This window comes from Salmo salar, chromosome 25 (assembly GCF_965601325.2).
Source record: "Salmo salar chromosome 25, fSalSal1, whole genome shotgun sequence".
Taxonomy (NCBI): domain Eukaryota; kingdom Metazoa; phylum Chordata; class Actinopteri; order Salmoniformes; family Salmonidae; genus Salmo; species Salmo salar.
This window is the reverse complement of record NC_138315.1, coordinates 37,267,344-37,291,959: the sequence shown is the minus strand read 5'-3', so window position 1 is coordinate 37,291,959 and position 24,616 is coordinate 37,267,344. Positions and strand designations below refer to the sequence as shown.

General features: G+C 43.8%; 1 protein-coding gene across 1 annotated transcript in view; it reads left to right on the top strand.

Moving 5' to 3' along the window:
* Positions 1-23,366, top strand: part of xk (X-linked Kx blood group antigen, Kell and VPS13A binding protein) — a 29,278-nt gene extending 5,912 nt beyond the window's left edge. Inside the window, exons 2-3 of the mRNA XM_045707498.2 lie at positions 7,284-7,546; positions 15,800-23,366. Coding sequence (XP_045563454.1) covers positions 7,284-7,546; positions 15,800-16,725 — 1,189 coding nt within the window. The 3' untranslated portion in view covers positions 16,726-23,366. The remainder of the gene's footprint in view (positions 1-7,283; positions 7,547-15,799) is intronic.
* Positions 23,367-24,616: the final 1,250 nt, after the last annotated feature.

Genomic DNA, 24,616 nt, shown 5'->3' with positions numbered 1-24,616 from the left:
GGGTATGACCAGGCCGGGGTTTGGGGTTTATATTTAGTTGGGGTATGAGAAGTGAAAGATTATTCTTTGGTTGTTCATTTTCTCGAAATCTAAAGACACAACCTAGATTTGAGGCAATGTCTTAAGTAGTTGAACATGTTATTACTCCAACCTCGTTTTCATTTTCGTAAAAAAAACACTTTATGAAATGAAATAATATTTGATTTGTCACATGTGCCGAATACAACAGGTGTAGACCTTACAGTGAAATGCTTGCTTACAAGCCCTTAACCAACAATGCAGTTAAGAAAATACATTAAAAAAAGTAAGCGATAAGAATAACAAATAATTAAAGAGCAGCAGTAAATAACAATAGCGGGACTATATACAGGGGTTACTGGTACAGAGCCATTGTGCGGGAGCCACCGCTGTCGAGGTAATTGAGGTAATATGTACATGTAGGTAGAGTTATTAAAGTGACTATGCATAGATAATAACAGAGAGTAGCAGCAGCGTTCCGGGGGGGGGGGGGGGGGGGGGGGCAATGCAAATAGTTTGGGTAGCCATTTGATTAGATGTTCAGGAGTCTTATGGCTTGGGGGTAGAAGCTGTTTAGAAGCCCCTTGGACCTAGACTTGGCGCTCCGGTATCGCTTTCCGTGCGGTAGCAGGGAGAACAGTCTGTGATTAGGGTGGCTGGAGTCTTTGACCATTTTTAGGGCCTTCCTCTGACACCGCCTGGTATAGAGGTCCTGGATGGCAGGAAGCTTGGCCCAGTGATGTACTGGGCCGTACGCACTACCCTCTGTAGTGACTTGCGGTCGGAAGCCGAGCAGTTGCCATACCAGGCAGTGATGCAACCAGTCAGGATGCTCTCAATGGTGCAGCTGTATAACCTTTTGAGTATCTGAGGACCCATGCCAAATCTTTTCAGTCTCCTGAGGGGGAATAAGAACAAATTCTTATTTACAATGACAGCCTACCCCAGCCAAACCATAACCTGGACGACTCTGGGCCAATTGTGCGCCGCCCTACGGGATTCCCAATCACGTCTGGTTGTGATACAGCCTGGAATCAAACCAGGGTCTGTAGTGACGCCTCCAGCACTGAGATGCAGTGCCTTAGACCGCTGCGCCACTTGGGAACCCCTATCTATAACAGTGGACGCTCACTGACACTATGGCTAGCCTGGGGGTATGTGTGATGTTGTGTTTCCTAGTTGAACAGATGGATGGATATGTGATGTCATACATCACTCAAAGCTGATGGGGTGTTGTTGAATAATGCTTGGCAGTAATGGCCTCTGGATATATGGCCTGCATCTCTTGAGTCTAAAATGTAATGATGGGACTAAAAGCATGTATCTCTGACTCACGCCCTTGCTCCTCCATTGCACAGGCAGTTCTAAGAATAGCACATGTTGCTGCTTCCTGGTTCTTATCTGTGATAACACAAGTGGAGAAGGGAGGGTATCAGTCTGCACAGAAGCAGAAAGCCACATCCTGAAAACATACAGCATACACTAGACTGTGAAGTGAGGCCAAATGACCAAAGTGTACATTTCTGCTTCTGGAATGTTTGGAGATGTTTAATTGAATAGTTTTAATTACATTTATTTGAAAGGGGCAGTACACAGGAAACAAGTGCCACCATGTGCCAGATTTATCCAAGAGGGCAATTCCCATCGACTTCCTGGGCAGGTGGTTAAAAGCAGCTTCATCTAAATTGCTTTGTTGATGTCTTTCTCCATTAACATAATTGAGTTACCCATTTTGACTTATTAATTTATATTTTATTCACTCTCACCCTAGCTGCTCCAGTCCTCCATTACAAGTCTGTGATCACTTTCCTACTGTTGTAATTATGTTCTAAAGCCAGCCCCTTGCCTGCAGTCTCTAGTTACCACACACACACACACACACACACACACACACACACACACACACACACACACACACACACACACACACACCCACACACACACACACCACACACACACACACACACACACACACACACACACACACACACACACACACACACACACACACACACACACACACACACACACACACACACACACACACACACCACACCACACACACACACACAAACTAATTCATCATACAGGTCTAATTGGAAATGCTTTGCGACGCTGGGACACTAGATCGCTTAATTGCAATTTCAATAATGCTTCACCATCAAGGTAGCTAGATGACGGACTGTATGTAGTATGTAGGGCCCAAAGATGTTTCTTCCCATGTGACCTGAACTATTCTGAGATCTATAGCCTCAGGCCCAGTGTCCTTGTCAGGGCATATGGTCAAGTAAAATGCCTGGGCTTAGACTACTACTGTATAGCATACTGATACGTGTGGGCTCTGATATTTAGCAAGTGTGTTGCTAAAGCTGTTAGGATAGGATAGGGTTAGCAGTAGAGTTAGCAGCGCAGCCTTTTAGCTGATGCATACTATTACCACTTTGCGTGTCACTGGGATGCTGTTTAGCCTGATAAACAGCCTGTCCCTCACTGGCCCTGTGACCGTAAAGCTCCCTGCCTAGTCTTTTATTGGCGCTGTGAACCAGAGCTGCTTTACCCAGACAGAGTGAATGAGTTATACTGCCCTGGCCCACAGCCCAGTCCCACACCCGCCCACCCGGGCCTTTAGTCTTTAGCCGCATTGGAAGTTGACTGCCTGGAGTCTACTGCTCTACTGAGAAGCCTGGGTAGGTCATGCTGACTAATGAGTGGAGCTGCAACTGGTCAACTCACGGATAGAGTTTGGGGTGTTACTATGGGACGTAGTAGATCCAGCTGGCTGTTGATAGTGGTGTTTATGTTGATAGTGATGCAGGTGGTGTTTATGTTGATCGTGTTGCAGGAGGTGTTTATGTTGATAGTGATGCAGGTGGTGTTTATGTTGATAGTGTTGCAGGTGGTGTTTATGTTGATAGTGTTGCAGGTGGTGTTTATGTTGATAGTGTTGCAGGAGGTGTTTATGTTGATAGTGTTGAAGGTGGTGTTTATGTTGATAGTGTTGCAGGTGGTGTTTATGTTGATAGTGTTGAAAGTGGTGTTTATGTTGATAGTGTTGAAGGTAGTGTTTATGTTGATAGTGATGCAGGTGGTGTTTATGTTGATAGTGTTGCAGGTGGTGTTTATGTTGATAGTGATGCAGGTGGTGTTTATGTTGATAGTGTTGCAGGTGGTGTTTATGTTGATAGTGTTGAAGGTGGTGTTTATGTTGATAGTGTTGAAGGTGGTGTTTATGTTGATAGTGTTGCAGGTGGTGTTTATGTTGATAGTGTTGCAGGTGGTGTTTATGTTGATAGTGTTGAAGGTGGTGTTTATGTTGGTAGTGTTGCAGGTGGTGTTTATGTTGATAGTGATGCAGGTGGTGTTTATGTTGATAGTGATGCAGGTGGTGTTTATGTTGATAGTGTTGCAGGTGGTGTTTATGTTGATAGTGTTGAAGGTGGTGTTTATGTTGATAGTGTTGCAGGTGGTGTTTATGTTGATAGTGTTGAAGGTGGTGTTTATGTTGATAGTGATGCAGGTGGTGTTTATGTTGATAGTGATGCAGGTGGTGTTTATGTTGATAGTGTTGCAGGTGGTGTTTATGTTGATAGTGTTGAAGGTGGTGTTTATGTTGATAGTGATGCAGGTGGTGTTTATGTTGATAGTGATGCAGGTGGTGTTTATGTTGATAGTGTTGCAGGTGGTGTTTATGTTGATAGTGTTGAAGGTGGTGTTTATGTTGATAGTGATGCAGGTGGTGTTTATGTTGATAGTGATGCAGGTGGTGTTTATGTTGATAGTGTTGAAGGTGGTGTTTATGTTGATAGTGATGCAGGTGGTGTTTATGTTGATAGTGTTGCAGGAGGTGTTTATGTTGATAGTGTTGAAGGTGGTGTTTATGTTGATAGTGTTGAAGGTGGTGTTTATGTTGATAGTGATGCAGGTGGTGTTTATGTTGATAGTGTTGCAGGTGGTGTTTATGTTGATAGTGTTGCAGGTGGTGTTTATGTTGATAGTGTTGAAGGTAGGGTTTATGTTGATAGTGATGCAGGTGGTGTTTATGTTGATAGTGATGCAGGTGGTGTTTATGTTGATAGTGATGCAGGTGGTGTTTATGTTGATAGTGTTGCAGGTGGTGTTTATGTTGATAGTGTTGCAGGTGGTGTTTATGTTGATAGTGATGCAGGTGGTGTTTATGTTGATAGTGTTGCAGGTGGTGTTTATGTTGATAGTGTTGCAGGTGGTGTTTATGTTGATAGTGTTGCAGGTAGTGTTTATGTTGATAGTGTTGCAGGTGGTGTTTATGTTGATAGTGTTGCAGGTAGTGTTTATGTTGATAGTGATGCAGGTGGTGTTTATGTTGATAGTGTTGCAGGTGGTGTTTATGTTGATAGTGTTGCAGATGGTGTTTGTTGATAGTGATGCAGGTGGTGTTTATGTTGATAGTGATGCAGGTGGTGTTTATGTTGATAGTGTTGCAGGTGGTGTTTATGTTGATAGTGTTGAAGGTGGTGTTTATGTTGATAGTGTTGAAGGTGGTGTTTATGTTGATAGTGATGCAGGTGGTGTTTATGTTGATAGTGTTGAAGGTGGTGTTTATGTTGATAGTGATGCAGGTGGTGTTTATGTTGATAGTGTTGAAGGTGGTGTTTATGTTGATAGTGATGCAGGTGGTGTTTATGTTGATAGTGTTGAAGGTGGTGTTTATGTTGATAGTGTTGAAGGTGGTGTTTATGTTGATAGTGTTGCAGGTGGTGTTTATGTTGATAGTGTTGCAGGTGGTGTTTATGTTGATAGTGTTGCAGGTGGTGTTTATGTTGATAGTGATGCAGGTGGTGTTTATGTTGATAGTAATGCAGGTGGTGTTTATGTTGATAGTGTTGCAGGTGGTGTTTATGTTGATAGTGTTGAAGTTGGTGTTTATGTTGATAGTGTTGAAGGTGGTGTTTATGTTGATAGTGTTGCAGGTGGTGTTTATGTTGATAGTGTTGCAGGTGGTGTTTATGTTGATAGTGTTGAAGGTGGTGTTTATGTTGATAGTGTTGCAGGTGGTGTTTATGTTGATAGTGTTGAAGGTGGTGTTTATGTTGATAGTGTTGCAGGTGGTGTTTGTGTTGATAGTGTTGCAGGTGGTGTTTATGTTGATAGTGTTGCAGGTGGTGTTTATGTTGATAGTGATGCAGGTGGTGTTTATGTTGATAGTGATGCAGGTGGTGTTTATGTTGATAGTGTTGCAGGTGATGTTTATGTTGATAGTGTTGCAGGTGATGTTTATGTTGATAGTGATGCAGGTGGTGTTTATGTTGATAGTGTTGCAGGTGGTGTTTATGTTGATAGTGTTGAAGGTGGTGTTTATGTTGATAGTGATGCAGGTGGTGTTTATGTTGATAGTGTTGAAGGTGGTGTTTATGTTGATAGTGTTGAAGGTAGGGTTTATGTTGATAGTGTTGAAGGTGGTGTTTATGTTGATAGTGTTGAAGGTGGTGTTTATGTTGATAGTGTTGCAGGTGGTGTTTATGTTGATAGTGTTGAAGGTGGTGTTTATGTTGATAGTGTTGCAGGTGGTGTTTATGTTGATAGTGATGCAGGTGGTGTTTATGTTGATAGTGTTGCAGGTGGTGTTTATGTTGATAGTGTTGAAGGTGGTGTTTATGTTGATAGTGTTGCAGGTGGTGTTTGTGTTGATAGTGTTGCAGGTGGTGTTTATGTTGATAGTGTTGCAGGTGGTGTTTATGTTGATAGTGATGCAGGTGGTGTTTATGTTGATAGTGATGCAGGTGGTGTTTATGTTGATAGTGTTGCAGGTGATGTTTATGTTGATAGTGTTGCAGGTGGTGTTTATGTTGATAGTGATGCAGGTGGTGTTTATGTTGATAGTGTTGCAGGTGGTGTTTATGTTGATAGTGTTGAAGGTGGTGTTTATGTTGATAGTGATGCAGGTGGTGTTTATGTTGATAGTGTTGCAGGTGGTGTTTATGTTGATAGTGTTGAAGGTGGTGTTTATGTTGATAGTGTTGCAGGTGGTGTTTATGTTGATGGTGTTGCAGGAGGTGTTTATGTTGATAGTGTTGAAGGTGGTGTTTATGTTGATAGTGATGCAGGTGGTGTTTATGTTGATAGTGTTGCAGGTGGTGTTTATGTTGATAGTGTTGCAGGTGGTGTTTATGTTGATAGTGTTGCAGGTGGTGTTTATGTTGATAGTGTTGAAGGTGGTGTTTATGTTGATAGTGATGCAGGTGGTGTTTATGTTGATAGTGTTGAAGGTGGTGTTTATGTTGATAGTGTTGAAGGTAGTGTTTATGTTGATAGTGTTGCAGGTGGTGTTTATGTTGATGGTGTTGCAGGAGGTGTTTATGTTGATAGTGTTGAAGGTGGTGTTTATGTTGATAGTGATGCAGGTGGTGTTTATGTTGATAGTGATGCAGGTGGTGTTTATGTTGATAGTGTTGCAGGTGGTGTTTATGTTGATAGTGTTGCAGGTGGTGTTTATGTTGATAGTGTTGAAGGTGGTGTTTATGTTGATAGTGTTGCAGGTGGTGTTTATGTTGATAGTGATGATAGAGATGTGTGTTTTTCTAGTAGTGCCATATGTGTGATGATGCTGTTGGTAAGGGAGCTCCGTATCTATGGCTGTTCATTGATGTTTGTTTTTGTTTCTATTGTTGTATGTTATCATCACAGGATTCTAGAGGCTGTATTTCCCAGCGATTGCAGGATAAGATATTGTGTGAAAATACAGAAAAGTTCTTGCACACTGTTAAGAGTTTGAGACACTCCCATGGGTTTGGTATCCACAGCAGTGTTCATAATGTCTTCCACATCTTCCCTCTCGTTATTTTAGTATTTTTGTGCTGCTGTAGGTGTGTGGAGGCCTTGGGTACACTACTGTATTAATCATGTTTTATGTGTGTGTGTTCCTCTGCTGTTGTAGGTGTGTGGAGGCCTTGGGTACACTACTGTATTAATCATGTTTTATGTGTGTGTGTTCCTCTGCTGCTGTAGGTGTGTGGAGGCCTTGGGTACACTACTGTATTAATCATGTTTTATGTGTGTGTGTTCCTCTGCTGTTGTAGGTGTGTGGAGGCCTTGGGTACACTACTGTATTAATCATGTTTTATGTGTGTGTGTTCCTCTGCTGTTGTAGGTGTGTGGAGGCCTTGGGTACACTACTGTATTAATCATGTTTTATGTGTGTGTGTTCCTCTGCTGTTGTAGGTGTGTGGAGGCCTTGGGTACACTACTGTATTAATCATGTTTTATGTGTGTGTGTTCCTCTGCTGCTGTAGGTGTCTGGAGGCGTTCTGTATCTACGGCAGTGTGGGGCGGGTAGAGGAGCCGTATGTCAGCATCACGCGGAAGCGCCAGATGCCCAGGGGGGGCCAGTCTGAGGAGGTGGAGAGACAGGTGGGGCAGGCAGAGGGCAAGCTGTTCACCCACCGTGCCGCCTTTGCCCGCACCTCTGTCATCCAGGCCTTCCTGGGCTCCGCCCCCCAGCTCACCCTGCAGCTCTACATCTGTGTCCTGCAGCAGGGGGTGTCCATCGGCAGAGGTGAGTGGTGTGTGCGTGTGTGTGACTCTGTGTGTGTGAGGTGGAGAAGTGTGACTTTTAGTTGTATGTTTCAATGTCAGTGTCTGTATATGTATATGTATGTGTTTCTATGTGTGTGTGTGTGTGTGTATGTGTGTGTATGTGTGTGTGTGTGTGTGTGTGTGTGTATGTATGTGTGTGTGTGTGTGTGTGTGTGTGTGTGTGTGTGTGTGTGTGTGTGTGTGTGTGTGTGTGTGTGTGTGTGTGTGTGTGTGTGTGTGTGTGTGTGTGTGTGTGTGTGTGTTTTCTCTCTGTTTGATCACACTTGAGTCATCTTGAGTTCCATGCGTTGAGGGACAGAGGAGGCCCCCAGCTTTCTCAGTATATAGGAACCTCTTTGAGCCTGCACATGCATATAGTTGTTATATCTGCTGGTTACCCCCTATAGAGGCTCACTACAGAGACACAGTCCTTCCCCCAAATCCCTCCCCTGAGGGAGCAGGCCGGTCCACCCCCCTCAGAGCAGTTTCACTGTGGCGTGGGCTGATTAGCTAAGTGCCATGTTGGAAATAAGCGGATGGTGTTTTCATGACTCAAAGTGGTATTACGCAACACTCTCTAGCACTCTGCTATCAAGGTATTTTATTTAGATCACAGTCTTCAAACTCACTGTTTGAAATAACTGTTTTCATCCACCATCTGAGTCATGATTATGCATAATATAGCAACTAGTATCACAGACACATTTGAGTTATGTCACACAGTCTGCTAATACTTCCCTGTTTTATTTTCTGTTATTGAGAATGTCATTCCAGACTGAGGAACTGCTTTGCTGTGTGAGACTGAGTGTGACCAGAGGAAAAGCTTCAAGCTGTTTTGGTGGTCAGGCAGAATCTATGCTATGCTATCAAAACAAAAGTGTCATGTGTTGACGACGTGAACTATGGCACTTGATATTGCAAATGCTAATCTGTAAATTGATCCAGTGGATCTTGTTGCGATTGTAATGTGTGTACACATTCAAATTTCTCTCAGCCTATCACACAATGTTATGCAAATGAGTTGCTGTATGTGATGTATCACTCTGCCTCCAGCTGGAGACAATGTCAGCATTCCAAAAGAGATGTTTGATTCATTGTGCGAGAGCTTTGCACAGTTGTGGTCCGAGGTACAACATCTGGCAGAGAAGGAGCCACATCAGAGGGAGGCGTATTAGAGCAGAAGATTGTTTCCAGGGTCTTCTACAGCAGCAATGGGAGATCTAGGTTCCCCGGGAGCGACAGAGGACGACCTGCTGGATGAAAAAAGATTGTCCTGACGTGGAAAAGGACAGCACGGCACTTAAACTACACTCACAGCTGACCAGTCCACAGCAAGTGTTGTGGGGAGTGGGGTTTACCTTGAGTGCAAAATGGCTGACTTCGAGTGTGAGGTCATGGTGGACTCAGGGGCCCAGGTTTCCATGGTACACGAACAGGTATGGAGAAACGCTACTGGAGGTAAGAGTGGTACACTGCAACCATACCACAGCACGGTTAAAGTAGCAAATGGACAGTTTCTCTCAGTCCTGGGAAGCTGGTCCACAGTCATGAACATTAACGGTCTGAAACTGACCGGGGACTTTGTCGTTGCTAGTGACGCAGACCAGTGTGCACTGATAGCGACAGACTTCCTGGTAAAATACGGGGCTGTACTTGATTTACAAAAGAAAACATGCTGTGTTTTGGGGAAGTGGATTACACAGATTTTCAGGGAAGAGGCATGGAGAGTGTATAAAGTGATGACTGACACGATTATACCCTCCAGAAGTTACATGTATATAAGTTGAGGGTACAGTAAACAATGACAAAATTGAGGATCTTCTTGAGCCGTGTGCTGAAGTCACTGATACACGTTGGCAGCTCAGTGAAGGGGAATATTCCAGTGCGTGTGAATGTAACCCCTGAATGACAGTTACTGAGGAAGGGCACTGAACTGGGGTTTCTCTATCTGGGAGAAGGGCAGTGAAGACACTATCGCTGCTAGCCTACAGGATTCTAAACCTCCACCGTACTCTCCCACCACAGCAAAGTGGGACGTAGAACAGTTAATGCAAGAGCTGGACATAGATTGCAGCCAGCTAACTGAGGTGCAGCTGAAAGCTGTAAAGGAATAGGTGACACCGTCATAGGATGCCACCTTTCCAACAAGTCAGTTCATCAAATTTCTGCCCTGCTGAAGCTGCCCCAGTTAACTGTAATTGCTATTATTATGAAGTGGAAGCGTCTAGGAGCAACAACGGCTCAGCAGCAAAGTGGTAGGCCACACAATCTCACAGAACGGGACCGCCGAGTGCTGAAGCGCGTAACAATCATATGTCCTCAGTTGCAACACCCACTACTGAGTTCCAAACTGCCTCTGGAAGCAACGTCAGCACAAGAACTGTTCGTCGGGAGCTTCATGAAATGGGTTTCCATAGCCGAGAACCCACACACAAGCCTAAGATCACCATCTGCAATACCAAGCATCGCCTGGAGTGGTGTAAAGCACGCCAGCATTGGACTCTGGAGCAGTGGAAACGTGTTCTCTGGAGTGATGAATCACGCTTCACCATCTGGCATTCCAACGGACGAATCTGAGTTTGGTGAATGCCAGGAGAACGCTACCTGCCCGAATGCATAGTGCTAACTGTAAAGTTTGGTGGAGGAGGAATAATGGTCTGGGGCTTTTTCATGGTTCGGACTAGGCCCCTTAGTTCCACTGAAGGGGAATCTTAAAGCTACAGCATACAACAGCTCCCAACTTTGTGGAAACAGTTTTGGGAAGGCTCTTTCCTGTTTCAGCATGACAATGCCTCCGTGCACAAAGCGAGCTCCATACAGAAATTGTTTGTCGAGATCGGTGTGGAAGAACTTAACTGGCCTGCAGAAGAGCCCTGACCTCAACCCCACTGAACACCTATGGGATGAATTGGAACGCCGACTGCAAGCCAGGCCTAATCGCCCTGTTGTGGCTGAATGGAAGCATGTCCCCGCAGCAATGTTCCAACATCTAGAGGAAAGCCTTCCAAGAAGAGAGGAGGCTGTTATAGCAGCAAAGGGGGGGTGCAACTCAATATTAATGCCCATGATTTTGGAATGAGATGTTCGACGAGCAGGTGTCCACATACCTTTGGTCATGTAGTGTATGTGCGAGAGTGTAGCACTGGTGATTTTAAATTGGGCGGCACAAAACTAGTCCAGCATAATATTAACACATCTGACACCAGGCCTATCAAAATCAGGTTCTGTGTGAATTACAGAAGGTTAAATGAGAACACTGTAAAATATGCATATCCACTTCCTATGATAGATGAGACCTTGAACTCTCTTGCCGGTGCTCAGCAGTTTTCCACTTTAGACTTAGCCAGTGGGTACTGGGAAGTCGAGATGCACCCTTCGAGATGCACCCTGAGGGTCGTAGCAAAACTGCTTTTGTGACAAAGAGAGGGCTTTTTGAAATCCAGGTCATGGGGTTTTGGTTGACAAATTCTCCAATCAGCTTCCAGCGTCTCATGGACCTGGTGTTGGCTGACTTATAGTGGACTGGTGTCTGGTGTACTTAGACGACATCATAGTGTTTGGTTGTACATTCCAAGAGCATGTGAAGCGCTTATAGGAGATTTTCAGTAGATTGGAACAGTCAGGATTGAAGGTGAAACCATCTAAGTGCCATTTGTTCAGGTGACAGGTGAGCTACCTGCGACACATCATCTCGGCTGAGGGAGTATCCCCTGACCCCACGGAAACGAGACGGTCAGGTCATGGCCTAGCCCCAAGTCACAGACAGAGGCAAGACGCTTTTTAGGCCTGGCGTCATACTACAGGAGGTTCATACCAGATTTTGCAGCTATGGCTAAGCCTTTGTACAGAATGACAGATAAGGGGAAAACGTTTGAGTGGAACGCAGCGTGTGAAGTGGCCTTTAATGAACTAAAGTCCAAGCTTACCACATCCCCCATATGTGCTTTCTCTGACCTAAATCTAGATTTCATAATGGATACTGACACATGTGACACAGGCATAGGGGCAGTCCTCTCCCAGAAACATGAGGGTAGGGAGAGAGTAGTAGCATATGCCAGTCGGCCATTGTCAAAACAGGAGAGGATGTACTCCACTACCAAGAAGGAGCTTCTTGCTGTGGTAGTGTTTCTTAAACATTTCAAACACTTTGTGCTGGGGAGGAAATGTCTACTGAGAACTGATCACAGCTCACTGAGGTGGCTGAGTAACTTCAAACAACTTGAGGTACAGTTAGCTCGGTGCCTAGAGAAACTGGAGCAGTAGGACTATGATATTGTCCACAGGCCACTGCACAGTAATGCAGATGGTGTGTCATGCCGACACACTGACAGAGAGTGTAGGCTCAGCCGAATCACTGGAGGCCACTGGCAATCTGAGAGCCATCGTAAACAAGCCTCAGGATGTCACTATTAAGCCTGCAGTCAGAGCTCAAACAAGCCAGACAGCTCCCACAAATGCAGCTTTCCTGTTGGAAGCACAGGATAGAGACCCGGTGGTCTCCCAGCTAAAGAAATTGAAAAAAGATGGTAGAGCAGAGCTGGAATCTGAGCCAACGTCCAAGCATTTCAAACAAGTGTGGGGGGCATTACATGTGAAGAATGGAGTGTTATGCCTTTAGAGTCAAAACTATGAGACAGATGACACCATCTGGAGAGGGATTGTACCAGATGAGCTCGTACATGAGATACTTACCTTTTATCCACAATGATAGAACAGCAGGCCATTTAGGAGTTAATACACTCACCAGTAAAATCAGAGCAAGATGTTATTGGCCAGGCTGGCAGAGAGCCATAAAGCAGTGGTGTAAGGGCAGTGGGGCATGCGCTGAATACAAATTACAGGGTCCAGCCCCCAGAGCGCCCATGACGTTCTGTCACAGCTTGCTCTTTCTAGAGGATATCTATAGAGTTAATGGGATCATTTACAGAGACTGGACGAGGTAACATGCCCATTATGGTAGTGTCAGAGGCATATGCCATACCCAATCAGGAAGCAGTAAAAGCAGACAAGAAACTGGTAGAGGAATTTGTGTTGAAGCTAGGTGTTCCTTGCTCAATCTATAGCAATCCCAATTGGCTGTTACAGTCTGTCTTGTCCCATCACTGAAACTCCCGTATGGACTCGGGAGAGGCGAAGGTCAAGAGCCGTGCATTCTCTGAAACACAACCCCACAATGTGTCAGATGAAACACTGTACAACTGGCAACCGTGTCAGCGTGAAGGCGCCCAGCCCACCACAGGAGTCGCTAGAGCACAGTGGGACACAGACATCCCGGCCGGCCAAACCCTCCCCTAACACAGACGACGCTGGGCCAATTGTGCGACGCCTCGTGGGACTCCCGGTCACAGCCGGATGCAACACAGCCCAGTATCGAACCAGGATCTGTAGTAATACAGCTAGCACTGCGATGCAGTGCCTTAGACCGCTGCACCACTCAGAAGGCCCAGGGTTTTAGAGAGATGTGCAATCTTTTGCAAATTAACAAAACAATAACTACTTAGTACTAGAGGTCGACCGATTAAACGTAATGGCCGATTAATTAGGGCCGATTTCAGGTTTTCATAACAATCGGTAATCGGTATTTTTGGGCACCGATTTGCCCCAAAAAAAAATTATATATTTTTTTTTTTACACCTTTATTTAACTAGGCAAGTCAGTTAAGAACACATTCTTATTTTCAATGACGGCCTAGGAACGGTGGGTTAACTGCCTTGTTCAGGGGCAGAACGACAGATTTTTACCTTGTCAGCTTGGGGATTCAATCTTGCAACCTTATGGTTAACTAGTCCAACGCTCTAACCACCTGCTTTACATTGCACTCCACGAGGAGCCTGCCTGTTACGCGAATGCAGTAAGAAGCCAAGGTAAGTTGCTAGCTAGCATTAAACTTATCTTATAAAAAACAATCAATCAATCAATCATAATCACTAATTAACTACACATGGTTGATGATATTACTAGTTTATCTAGCCTGTCCTGCGTTGCATATAATCGATGCGGTGCGCATTCGCGACAAAGGACTGTCATTGTTCCAACGTCTACCTAACCATAAACATCAATGTCTTTCTTAAAATCAATACACAAGTATATATTTTTAAACCTGCATATTTAGCTAAAAGAAATTCATGTTAGCAGGCAATATTAACCAGGTGAAATTGTGTCACTTCTCTTGTGTTCATTGCACGCAGAGTCAGGGTATATGCAACAGTTTGGACCGCCTGGCTCGTTGCGAACTAATTTGCCAGACTTTTACGTAATTATGACATAACATTGAAGGTTATTCAATGTAACAGGAATATTTAGACTTAGGGATGCCACCCATTAGATAAAATACGGAACGGTCCCGTATTTCACTGAAAGAAAAAACGTTTTTGTTTTCGAGATGATAGTTTCTGGATTCGACCATATTAATGACCTAAGGCTCGTATTTCTGTGTGTTTATTATATTATAATTAAGTCTATGATTTGATAGAGCAGTCTGACTGAGCGGTGGTAGGCACCAGCAGGCTCGTAAGCATTCATTCAAACAGCACTTTCGTGCGTTTTGCCAGCAGCTCTTCGCAATGCTTCAAGCATTGCGCTGTTTATGACTTCAAGCCTATCAACTCCCAAGATTAAGGCTGGTGTAACCGATGTGAAATGGCTAGCTAGTTAGCCGGGTGCACGCTAATAGCGTTTCAAACGTCACTCGCTCTGAGACTTGGAGTAGTTGTTCCCCTTGCTCTACATGGGTCACGCTGGTTCGAGGGTGGCTGTCATACAGGAGTAGTGTTCAATCTTCCACAGAGTTCACACCGTACAAGGTGCTGCTCGGTACTCAAATGACTACATGTTGATGTGGTTATGGGAACACAACAAAATGAAGGGAAACAATATGTTTCTCAGTATGTGCAAAAGGTACAAGGGTATTTAAGCACTGTAAGGGCCACAGGTAAACAAAAGCAATACTTTGGTCTAAAGGTGACACCACAGAGGTATGAGAAAAATGAGTGTGTGTGGCTAAGAGACTACCAGAGGAAAATGGAGTTGTCACCCAAACTAAGAAAGAAATTCAAGTCAAACTGTCAGATGTACCATATGAAGTAGTACAGTGTAATGGACCATATCATGCCGTGGTAAACTACAAAATGCTAAAACAACTGAAATGTGTCTTCTGCATTTCACCCAACCCCTCTGAATCAGAGAGGTGCAGGGGGCTTCCTTAATCAATATCCGGGGAGCAGTTGTTGTTGGGTGTTAAGTGCCTTGCTCACAGGAAGAACAGCAGATTATTCCACCTTGCCGGCTCAGAGATTCAAACCAGCGACCTTTTGTTTACTGGGCCAATACTCTTAACCGCTAGGCTACCTGCCACCCTGCCATTGGGGTAGCAGGTAGCCTAGTGGTTAGAGCATTGAGCCAGTAACTGAAAGGTTGCTATATTGATTCCCTGAGCTGACAAGGTAAAAATCTGACGTTCTGCCCCTGAACAAGGCAGTTAACCCACTGTTCCTAGGCCATCATTATAAAAAAGAATTTGTTCTTAACTGACTTGCCTAGTTAAAAGAAGGTTAAATAAAAAAATATAGAGGAGGCTGTTAATGTGTCAGCTGAAAAGTAACTAGACACTGTCAGGACCGAAAGCTCAGTCAAAGACACAGTGACTCATGTAAACACTGAAATTCCCTGTGCACCTGCAGGAGAAAGTGTTTTGGGAGACGGGTCAAGCACCTGAGTCAGCAAAAGGTCACATGGGTCAGGGAGGTATTACTATTAGGAAGCCTGTTTGGCAAGAGGGCTTTGTGTTGAACACGGTTATTCAACACAGGGTGTGTTTTAGTCTGAGAAGGGGGTAATGTAATGTGTGTACACATTTGAATGTCTCTCAGCCTATTTCACAATGTTATGCAAATGAGTTGCTGCATGTGATGATGCTGGGGGCATGCTGAGTCACAGTGAGTTTGGAGAGGCACTTGTGTTCGTTGGGTTGGTGCTGGGGTGTACTGTGTTCATCCAAATAAACGACAACTTCATTATTTCATGGGAAATCATGGTCCTAGACTGTTTATGCTTGTTAACAAACTGTGAGTTTTGGTGGCTTTACAGGCTGTTTACACTATGTAGAGTTAGTGAATGAATGAACAGTCATATTAATTAAGAGCTCAGCCTCAAATGACAAAACAATATTGAATGGAATATTCTGAATGGTCTCTCTCTCTCTCTGTTTCTCTCTCACTCTTTCTCTCACTCCCAGGCACCCTCATGGTGATCTCCCTGCTGTCCATCGTATATGGTGCCCTGCGTTGCAACATCCTGGCCATCAAGATCAAGTATGACGACTACGAGGTGGACGTGCGTCCCGCCGCCTACCTCTGCATATTCCTGTGGCGCAGCTTCGAGATCGCCACGCGCGTCACCGTCCTGGTCCTCTTCAGCTCCGTACTGCAGCTCTGGATCCTTCCTGTGGTTCTGCTCAACTTCTTCCTCTTCTTCCTCTACCCGTGGGTGCTGTTTTGGCAGAGCCACTCGCCCTTCCCGGAGAACATCGAGAAGACCCTAACCCGGGTGGGCACCACCATCGTCCTCTGTCTCCTCACGTTCCTCTACGCAGGCATCAACATGTTCTGCTGGTCGGCGGTGCAGCTGAAGCTCAACGATCCAGACCTGATCAACAAGTCTCAGAACTGGTACCGCATGGCCGTGTACTACATGCTGAGGTTCGTGGAGAACGCCTCTCTGCTTCTGCTGTGGTACATCTACAAGACAGACTTCTATAGGTTCATCTGTGCTCCGTTGTTAGTGCTGCAGCTGCTGGTGGCCTACGCTATGGCCATCTTCTTCATGCTGGTGTTCTATCAGTTCTGCCACCCGTGTAGGAAGCTCTTCTCCTCCAATATGACCCAAGGCCTGTGGGACTGCTCCGCCCTGCTCTGTCTAGTCTGCTACGCTCCTGACAGGGACGCCATCAGGCCAATAGAGAAGGCTGGTCTGGACCCTCTGACCCCCGATCCCACCCCCCACACGGAGACAGCCAATGACACGTCATATGATGTGGTCAATGACACGGCATACACCATGCCCAATGACACAATGACCTATGACATGCCCAATGACACGACTCATGAAGTGTTGAGCGAGATGAACGGTGACGTAAGCCACAGTCTGTCCAGCAACACTTAAGGAGCCGTGATTGATTGTGTGTAGGGTAGGGCTGCACGATATGGGCAAAAACTCGAATTGCGATTTTTGGACCGAACATTGTGATTGTGATTTGACTTGCGATATAGATACAAAACCCTTGGCTGAACTGTTGGAATCATTGAAATAGAATGACTTATATTAAGAAACAAAGTGGAAAGTAGCGTTGGCCTTGTTTGGAACTGTTGACTGCGTTTGACCTAACAGAACAGCATGCAAATGTATAGTGAATCTAACAGCAAGGAGGAGGAACTGCACTGCTTGATTGACCAGGGCTGGAGCTTGGTGTGTGTGTGGGAAGCAGTCGCAATAGAAGAGGGAGAGAGACGACAGAGTCAACTATAAAAATGGACGATACACACAGCTTAGTGCCGTTTCAAAATATTGCATGCGATATGGATCTCTTGCGATATGGCTTTTGCAAATGACAATATTGTGATTTGATGTGAATTCTATTAATTCTGCAGCCCTAGTATAGGGTCAGGAGTATTCCTAAACTTGTGACTGAACCAGGTAGAGGCTTTCCTGTTCAGGTCATGTGGTCTGGAAATCCTCCTGGTCCTAGTTATGTGCCATTCAGAGGAAGGTGGATACACAGAGCAACATTTGCTGTACTGTCTCATTCTGTAATCCTTTAAGTGCCATATGAACCCCTCTGCCCTGTCAGTTAAGTTTACACTGAACTAGGGTTGCAAAATTCCGGTAACTTTTCAAATATTCCTTGGTGTTCCAGGAATCCTGGTTGGAGGATTCCCCTATTTCCGGTTTATTCCCTCGTAATTCCAGGAATCTTCCAACTAGTATTTCTGGAAAACCTGGAATTTTGGGAAAGTTACTGGAATTTTGCAACCCTACTCTGAACCGTAATCTGAACTATACTCTGAACCATACTCTGAACCGTAATCAGATCTATACACTTAACCATACACCAAACCATAATCTGAACCGTAATCTGAACCATACACTGAACCATACTCTGAACCGTAATCTGAACCATACTCTGAACCGTAATCTGAACCATATACTGAACCATACACTGAACCGTAATCTGAACCGTAATCTGAACTATACACTGAACCATACTCTGAACCGTAATCTGAACTATACACTGAACCATACACTGAACCATACACTGAACCATACTCTAAACCATACACTGAAACATACTCTGAACCATACACTGAACCATAACCATAATCTGAACCATACTCTGAACCATACACTGAACCGTAATCTGAACCGTACTCTGAATCGTAATCTGAACCATACTCTGAACCATACACTGAACCATACACTGAACCATACTCTGAACCATACTCTAAACCATACACTGAACCATAATCTGAACCATACACTGAACCCTACGATCTTAACCCCATACCCATAACCTTATTCTACTGTGTGTCTCTAACCAAATAACTTGAATGCTATCATTCTGTTTAACCCTTAACCCCCGTTCTGTTACCAAACCCCCAAACTGTAACCCCTTACTCCCCTAACCAATGCTGCGACGGCAGTATCCCCTTGCCATGGAGAGAGACTACAGTTGAACATTGCTGTGTTGACAGCTTCACTGTTAGTGTATAATGGAAGAACAGGCAATGTATGATATTGTCCACCAGCCGGCTCTCTCTGAATTTAGCCAGGGGATGAGGTTAGGCAATGTACAGTGATGCTGACGAAGTAGTTCTTGTGAGAATGTCCTCACGCAGTCCGTGATGTTTATTCTACCTAAGCCAGTATTACCGACCAACTACAGACAAATCATTGGATGTAGGGATTCTTCAGCAACGAACTCAACTACTGACATAGTATCAGTGTTTAACAGACTTTCGTACAACCAGAATGTAACTTGTCTGCAGCCTTTTCTATGGAAGTCAAGTCCTGGCGATATGGACAGAATGCTACACAGACAGATTCAAGTGGTCCGAAGTGAGTCTGCCACAATAGCTTTTCTAATGAGGTTTCTTCATTTGGTTACGCATTTCATAGAACTAAATACTTGTCTATACAGTCACTCACATTAATCAATCAATCAAATATATTTATAAAGCCCTTTTTACATCAGCAGATGTACAGAAACCCAGCCTAAAACCCCAAACAGCAAGCAATGCAGATGTAGAAGTACGGTGGCTAGGGAAAAACTCCCTAGAAAGGCAGGAACCTAGGAAGAAACCTAGAGAGGAACCAGGCTCTGAGGGGTGGCCAGTCCTCTTCCAAAGGACTTATACATTGCATTACTACATTACTCATCAAAACTTACCAAGTATTTGGGAATTAGTGTATATACAGTGTTTCACATTGGCATGGGGGTGTGCATGTACTGAACTGGACCCATCACATACAAATTTGAAAGCTTTGTGTGGTGTAATGTAAATATTAGGTTGGGTTTACAGTTTTTTTCCTTTGTACACTCTACTCTTACGGCTGTGACCAATGCTGCTTTTATACTTCCTTGAAAAAGAGCTTAATCATTGATGTGCACGCTGCTTCTGTGGTGTTTCTAAGTGCTTGTGACATGGGTGACAGTGATTTCTAAGCCAGCACTAGAGTACATGTAAAGAGACCCATCTCTCATCAAACAGACAAACACATAACTGTATTTCAGACAGGAAACACCACGTGTTTGTTTAACCATTTATTATAAAAGATTACAATACATGCAATACGTTAGTCTTGGCATTAGAAGGTCTGCTCCTTCGGGGTAGCTCACTGCCAGAGCATGCATAATGTTAAGATAATAATAATTACAGGCAGAGAGAAAGGTATTCTGTACCATTCCCCCTGCAGGAAGGGAACAGAACCAAGCAGGTGGACATGGGTGGGAAAGCAGAAAACAGACATGCATGGTGATTAACGCAGGTCATAGCAATAGCATGTCAGCAAGAACACCAGTGCATAGTTTGCGTCCGGCAGCCATCAGAGAAAGTGTGTGTAGAGCCTGGTGGACTAAATAGACTGCCATATTAATGTAGAGTGATGAATCTAATTGCTGCAATATCAGCTGCGGTTGATGTACTGAACCCACCGCATGACCATGGCCACCAACACACTATCTGGGCGCGTTCGAGCGGATCACATTTGTCAAGTCGGTGACCATCGTCACCACCTTTCAAAGTGTGTTGCATTATAGAGGTAAAAATTGTCCGACTTGCATGAACTTTGTGATCAACCATGTGAACAAAGGTCGACTGCTTGAACTTTACAACAACCATGTGATCAGAGGTCGACTGCTTGAACTTTACAACAACCATGTGATCAGAGGTCGACTGCTTGAACTTTACAACAACCATGTGATCAGAGGTCGACTGCTTGAACTTTACAACAACCATGTGATCAGAGGTCGACTGCTTGAACTTTACAACAACCATGTGATCAGAGGTCGACTGCTTGAACTTTACAACAACCATGTGATCAAATGTCATGAAGTTTCAACTGCAGTCGACTTCGATTTTCTGCAGTTGCTCCTCACCAGCTGCAACTTGCAGCCATCGCCTGCATTGTGGGAGTCACTATTTGTCAACCAATCATGACAGTATTTTTGTTTGACCCATGCAAACAGGACCACAGATGTGAACAAACAGGAAGCAACTTTGCTACGATTCATATGTACAGTGCATTTGGAAAGTATTCAGACCCCTTGACTTTTCCCACATTTTGCTACGTTACAGCCTTATTATAAAATAGATTTTTTTCCCTCATCAATCTACACCCAATACCCCATATTGACAAAGCAAAAACTGGGTTTTAGAAATGTTTGCAAATGTATAAAATAAAAAATATATATATATATAATTTACATAATTATTCAGACCCTTTACTCAGTATTTTGTTGAAGCACCTTTGGCAGCGATTACAGCCTCGAGTCTTCTTGGGTATGACGCTACAAGCTTGGCACACCTGTATTTGGGGAGTTTCTCCCAATCTTCTGTGCAGATCCTCTTCGAGATCTGTCAGGTTGGATGGGGAGCGTCGCTGCACAGCTATTTTCAGGTCTCTCCAGAGATGTTAGATCGGGTTCAAGTCCGGGCTCTGTCTGGGTCACTCAAGGACATTCAGAGACTTGTCCCGAAGCCACTCCTGCGTTGTATTGGCTGTGTGCTTAGTGTCGTTGTTCTGTTGGAAGGTGAACCTTGTCCCCAGTCTGAGGTCCTGAGCGCTCTGGAGCAGGTTTTCATCAAGGATCTTTCTGTACTTGGCTCCGTTCATCTTTCCCTTGATCCTGACTAGTCTTCCAGTCCCTGCCTCTGAAAAACATCCCCACAGCATGATGCTGCCACCACCATGGTTCACCATAGGGTTGGTACCAGGTTTCCTCAAGACGTGACACTTGGCATTCAGGCCAAAGAGTTCAATCTTGGTTTCATCAGACCAGAGAATCTTGTCTTTAGGTGCCTTTTGGCAAACTCCAAGTGGGCTGTCATGTGCCTTTTACTGATAAGTGGCTTCCGTCTGGTCACTCTACCATAAAGGCCTGTTTGGTGGAGTGCTGCAGAGATGGTTAACCTTCTGGAAGGTTCTCCCATCTCCACAGAGGAACTCTGGAGCTCTGTCAGAGTGACCATCGGGTTCTTGGTCACCTCCCTGACCAAGGCCCTTCTCCCCCGTTTGCTCAGTTTGACCGGGCGGCCAACTCTAGGAAGAGTCTTGGTGGTTCCAAACTTCTTCCATTTAATAATTATGGAGGCCACTGTGTTATTGGGGACCTTCAATGATGCAGAATTCTTTTGGCACCCTTCCCCAGATCTGTGTCTCAACACAATCCTGTCTCTGCGCTCTACGGACAATTCCTTCGACCACATGGCTTGGTTTTTGCTCTGACAACTGTGGAACCTTATATAGACAGGTGTGTGTCTCTCCAAATCATGTCCAATCAATTGAATTTACCACAGGTGGACACCAATCAGGTTGTAGAAACATCTCAAGGATGATCAATGGATACAGGATGCACCTGAGCTCAATTTCGAGTCTCATAACAAAGGGTCTGAATTTTTTATTTTTTTCACCTTTATTTAACCAGGTAGGCCAGTTGAGAACAAGTTCTCATTTACAACTGCGACCTGGCCAAGATAAAGCAAAGCAGTGCGACAAAAACAACAACACAGAGTTACACATAAACAAACGTACAGTCAATAACACAATAGAAAAGTCAATGTACAGTGTGTGCAAATGTAGAAGAGTAGTGAGGTAAGGCAATAAATATGCCATAGAGGCAAAATAATTACATTTTAGCATTAACACTGGAGTGATAGATGTGCAGATGATGATGTGCAAGTAGAGATACTGGGGTGCAAAGGAGCAAGATAAATAAATAACAATATGGGGATGAGCTAGTTGGGTGTGCTATTTACAGATTGGCTGTGTACAGGTACAGTGATCGGTAAGCTGCTCTTAAAGCTGATGCTTAAAGTTTGAGAGGGAGATATAAGACTCCAGCTTCAGTGATTTTTGCAATTCGTTCCAGTCATTGGCAGCAGAGAACTGGAAGGAAAGGCGGCCAAAGGAAGTGTTGTCTTTGGGGATGACCAGTGATGGGTGTTGCTATGGTGACCAGAGAGCTAAGATAAGGCGGGGCTTTACCTAGCAAAGACTTATAGATTACTTATATAGATGACTTATGGAAATAAGGTATTTCTGTTTTTGCTAAAATTTCTGAAACTGTTTTTGCTTTGTCATTATGGGGTATTGGCTGTAGATTAATTAGAATCATTTTTTTTAAATCCGTTTTAGAATAAGTCTGTAATGTAACAAAATGTGGAAAAAGTCAAGGGGTCTGAATACTTTCCGAATGCACTGTATACAGTAGATATGTACAAATGAATGTGCTATTTGAGGCTCTCTCATCAATTGATATTACATGCATATATTTACAGTTTGTGAGTGTGTGATATGGGGGTTGGAGACGTGTTTATTTTGATATTACAAAGAACAACTTTTATAAATGATGGCAACACTGCCATGTTGTGCTGAGCCTTGCTGTTGGAAAACCACATCAGTGTCCCGACTTTCGGCTGTAGCAGATGCACCTCCCCCGACTTCACTTCTTGACTTTTGTCTGCAGTCGGTTGCTTCAGCCGTACCACTCACTCTCTGTCTCACACTTTTGCACGTTTCCAGCACGCTTTGATTCAGCTTTGTAAGGGCAATAGTCAGCAGCAGCTGTTGTTGATGTGGCGCCAGTGAGATGCTTTGATTGGATGTCTATGGGTTTTGCTCATTCATGATGTGCTATTGTATGTCTCTGAGTCTGTCTGGTGTTTCATTATGTATTGTAATATACACACAGACTTGCACAATATCTATTTGAAATGTGTTTAATATTTGTAATGGTAAAAAGTGTCTTTGCATAGCTTTAATCTTACATGTATTAATGTGTGTGTTGTATATTTATTTTATATGTGTCTTTATTTGCACTAGCTCTTCTTTTGCAATGCAGTTGCACAGGGCTTGACGACATTTAGTATCATATGAATGCTTCATATAGTTTGTATTAAAAAAGACAATCTTTGAAGCCAAACAGAATTTTTGATATCTAGAAAAATCTAATGAACACACAGTATTGTGAATCAATTTCAGAGAGAATAGGATTATTAAAAGTTGAAATTCAAACAATATGTGAAGTACATTTATATTTATGTGACTTATTGAGTGATTGTTTTGTCATCATCGGACCCCATATACGGACTTATACTGACCCCTAGTGGAACAGTACAGAAACACGACTGACTGTGTAAATCCATCCATCAAGACCAGAAAGGATGACAGGGGTGGAAAAAGTACCCAATTATCATACCAGTAAAATACTACTTGAATAAAAGTCTAAAAGTATTTGGTTTTAAATATACTTAAGTATCAAAAGTAAATGCAATTGCAAAAATATACTTAAGTATCAAAAGTAAAAGTATAAATCATTTCAAATTGTTCATATTAAGCAAACCAGACAGCACAATTTTCTTATTTATTTTATGGATAGCCAGGGACACATTCCAACATTCAGACATAATTTAAAAACAAAGCTTTTGTGTTTAGTAAGTACTCCAGATCAGAGGCAGTAGGGATGGCCAGGCATGTTCTCTTGAAGTGTGTGAATTGGACCATTTTCCTGTCCTGCTAAGCTCAAGTACTTTTGTGTGTCAGGGAAAATGAGTGAAAAGTAAATTATTTTCTTTAGGAATATAGTGAAGTAAAAGTTGCAAAAAATATAAAATGTACTGATACCCCCCAAAAACAAGGAGAGGTAGTAAGTTTTGACAATGGAATCCAGCCAAGAACATTCCTCTAGATTGTTAGGCTGGGATCAAATTCTTTACAAGTTCCATTTCTCCTACTCTCCATCCTTGAAGTAACTCATCTGCCAAGCTTTGCTTGGTGAACAGAATAGTATAGAAACAGCTTTCACTTCTACAATGAGTGATTACCTCAAGTGAGGGACAACAAAATGCTGAAAGCGGGGCCACAATCTTCCAAATGAGGAAATCATTTTCAAAAGATTTCTTCGGTAAACGTTTAGTTCCACCAGCCATAACTTCACTCATTAGGCTCGGGATAGCCTTGCTTCATCAGACCTGTACAGGCACTCATCAGGCTCAGGATAGCCTTGTTTCATCAGACCTGTACACAGACTCGGGATAGAGCTGTACACAGACTTGGGATAGCCTTACTTCACCAGACCTGTACACAGACTTGGGATAGCCTTACTTCACCAGACCTGTACACAGACTCAGGATAGCCTTGCTTCATCAGACCTGTACAGGCACTCATCAGGCTCAGGATAGCCTTGTTTCATCAGACCTGTACACAGACTCAGGATAGCCTTGTTTCATCAGACCTGTACACAGACTCAGGATAGCCTTGTTTCATCAGACCTGTACAC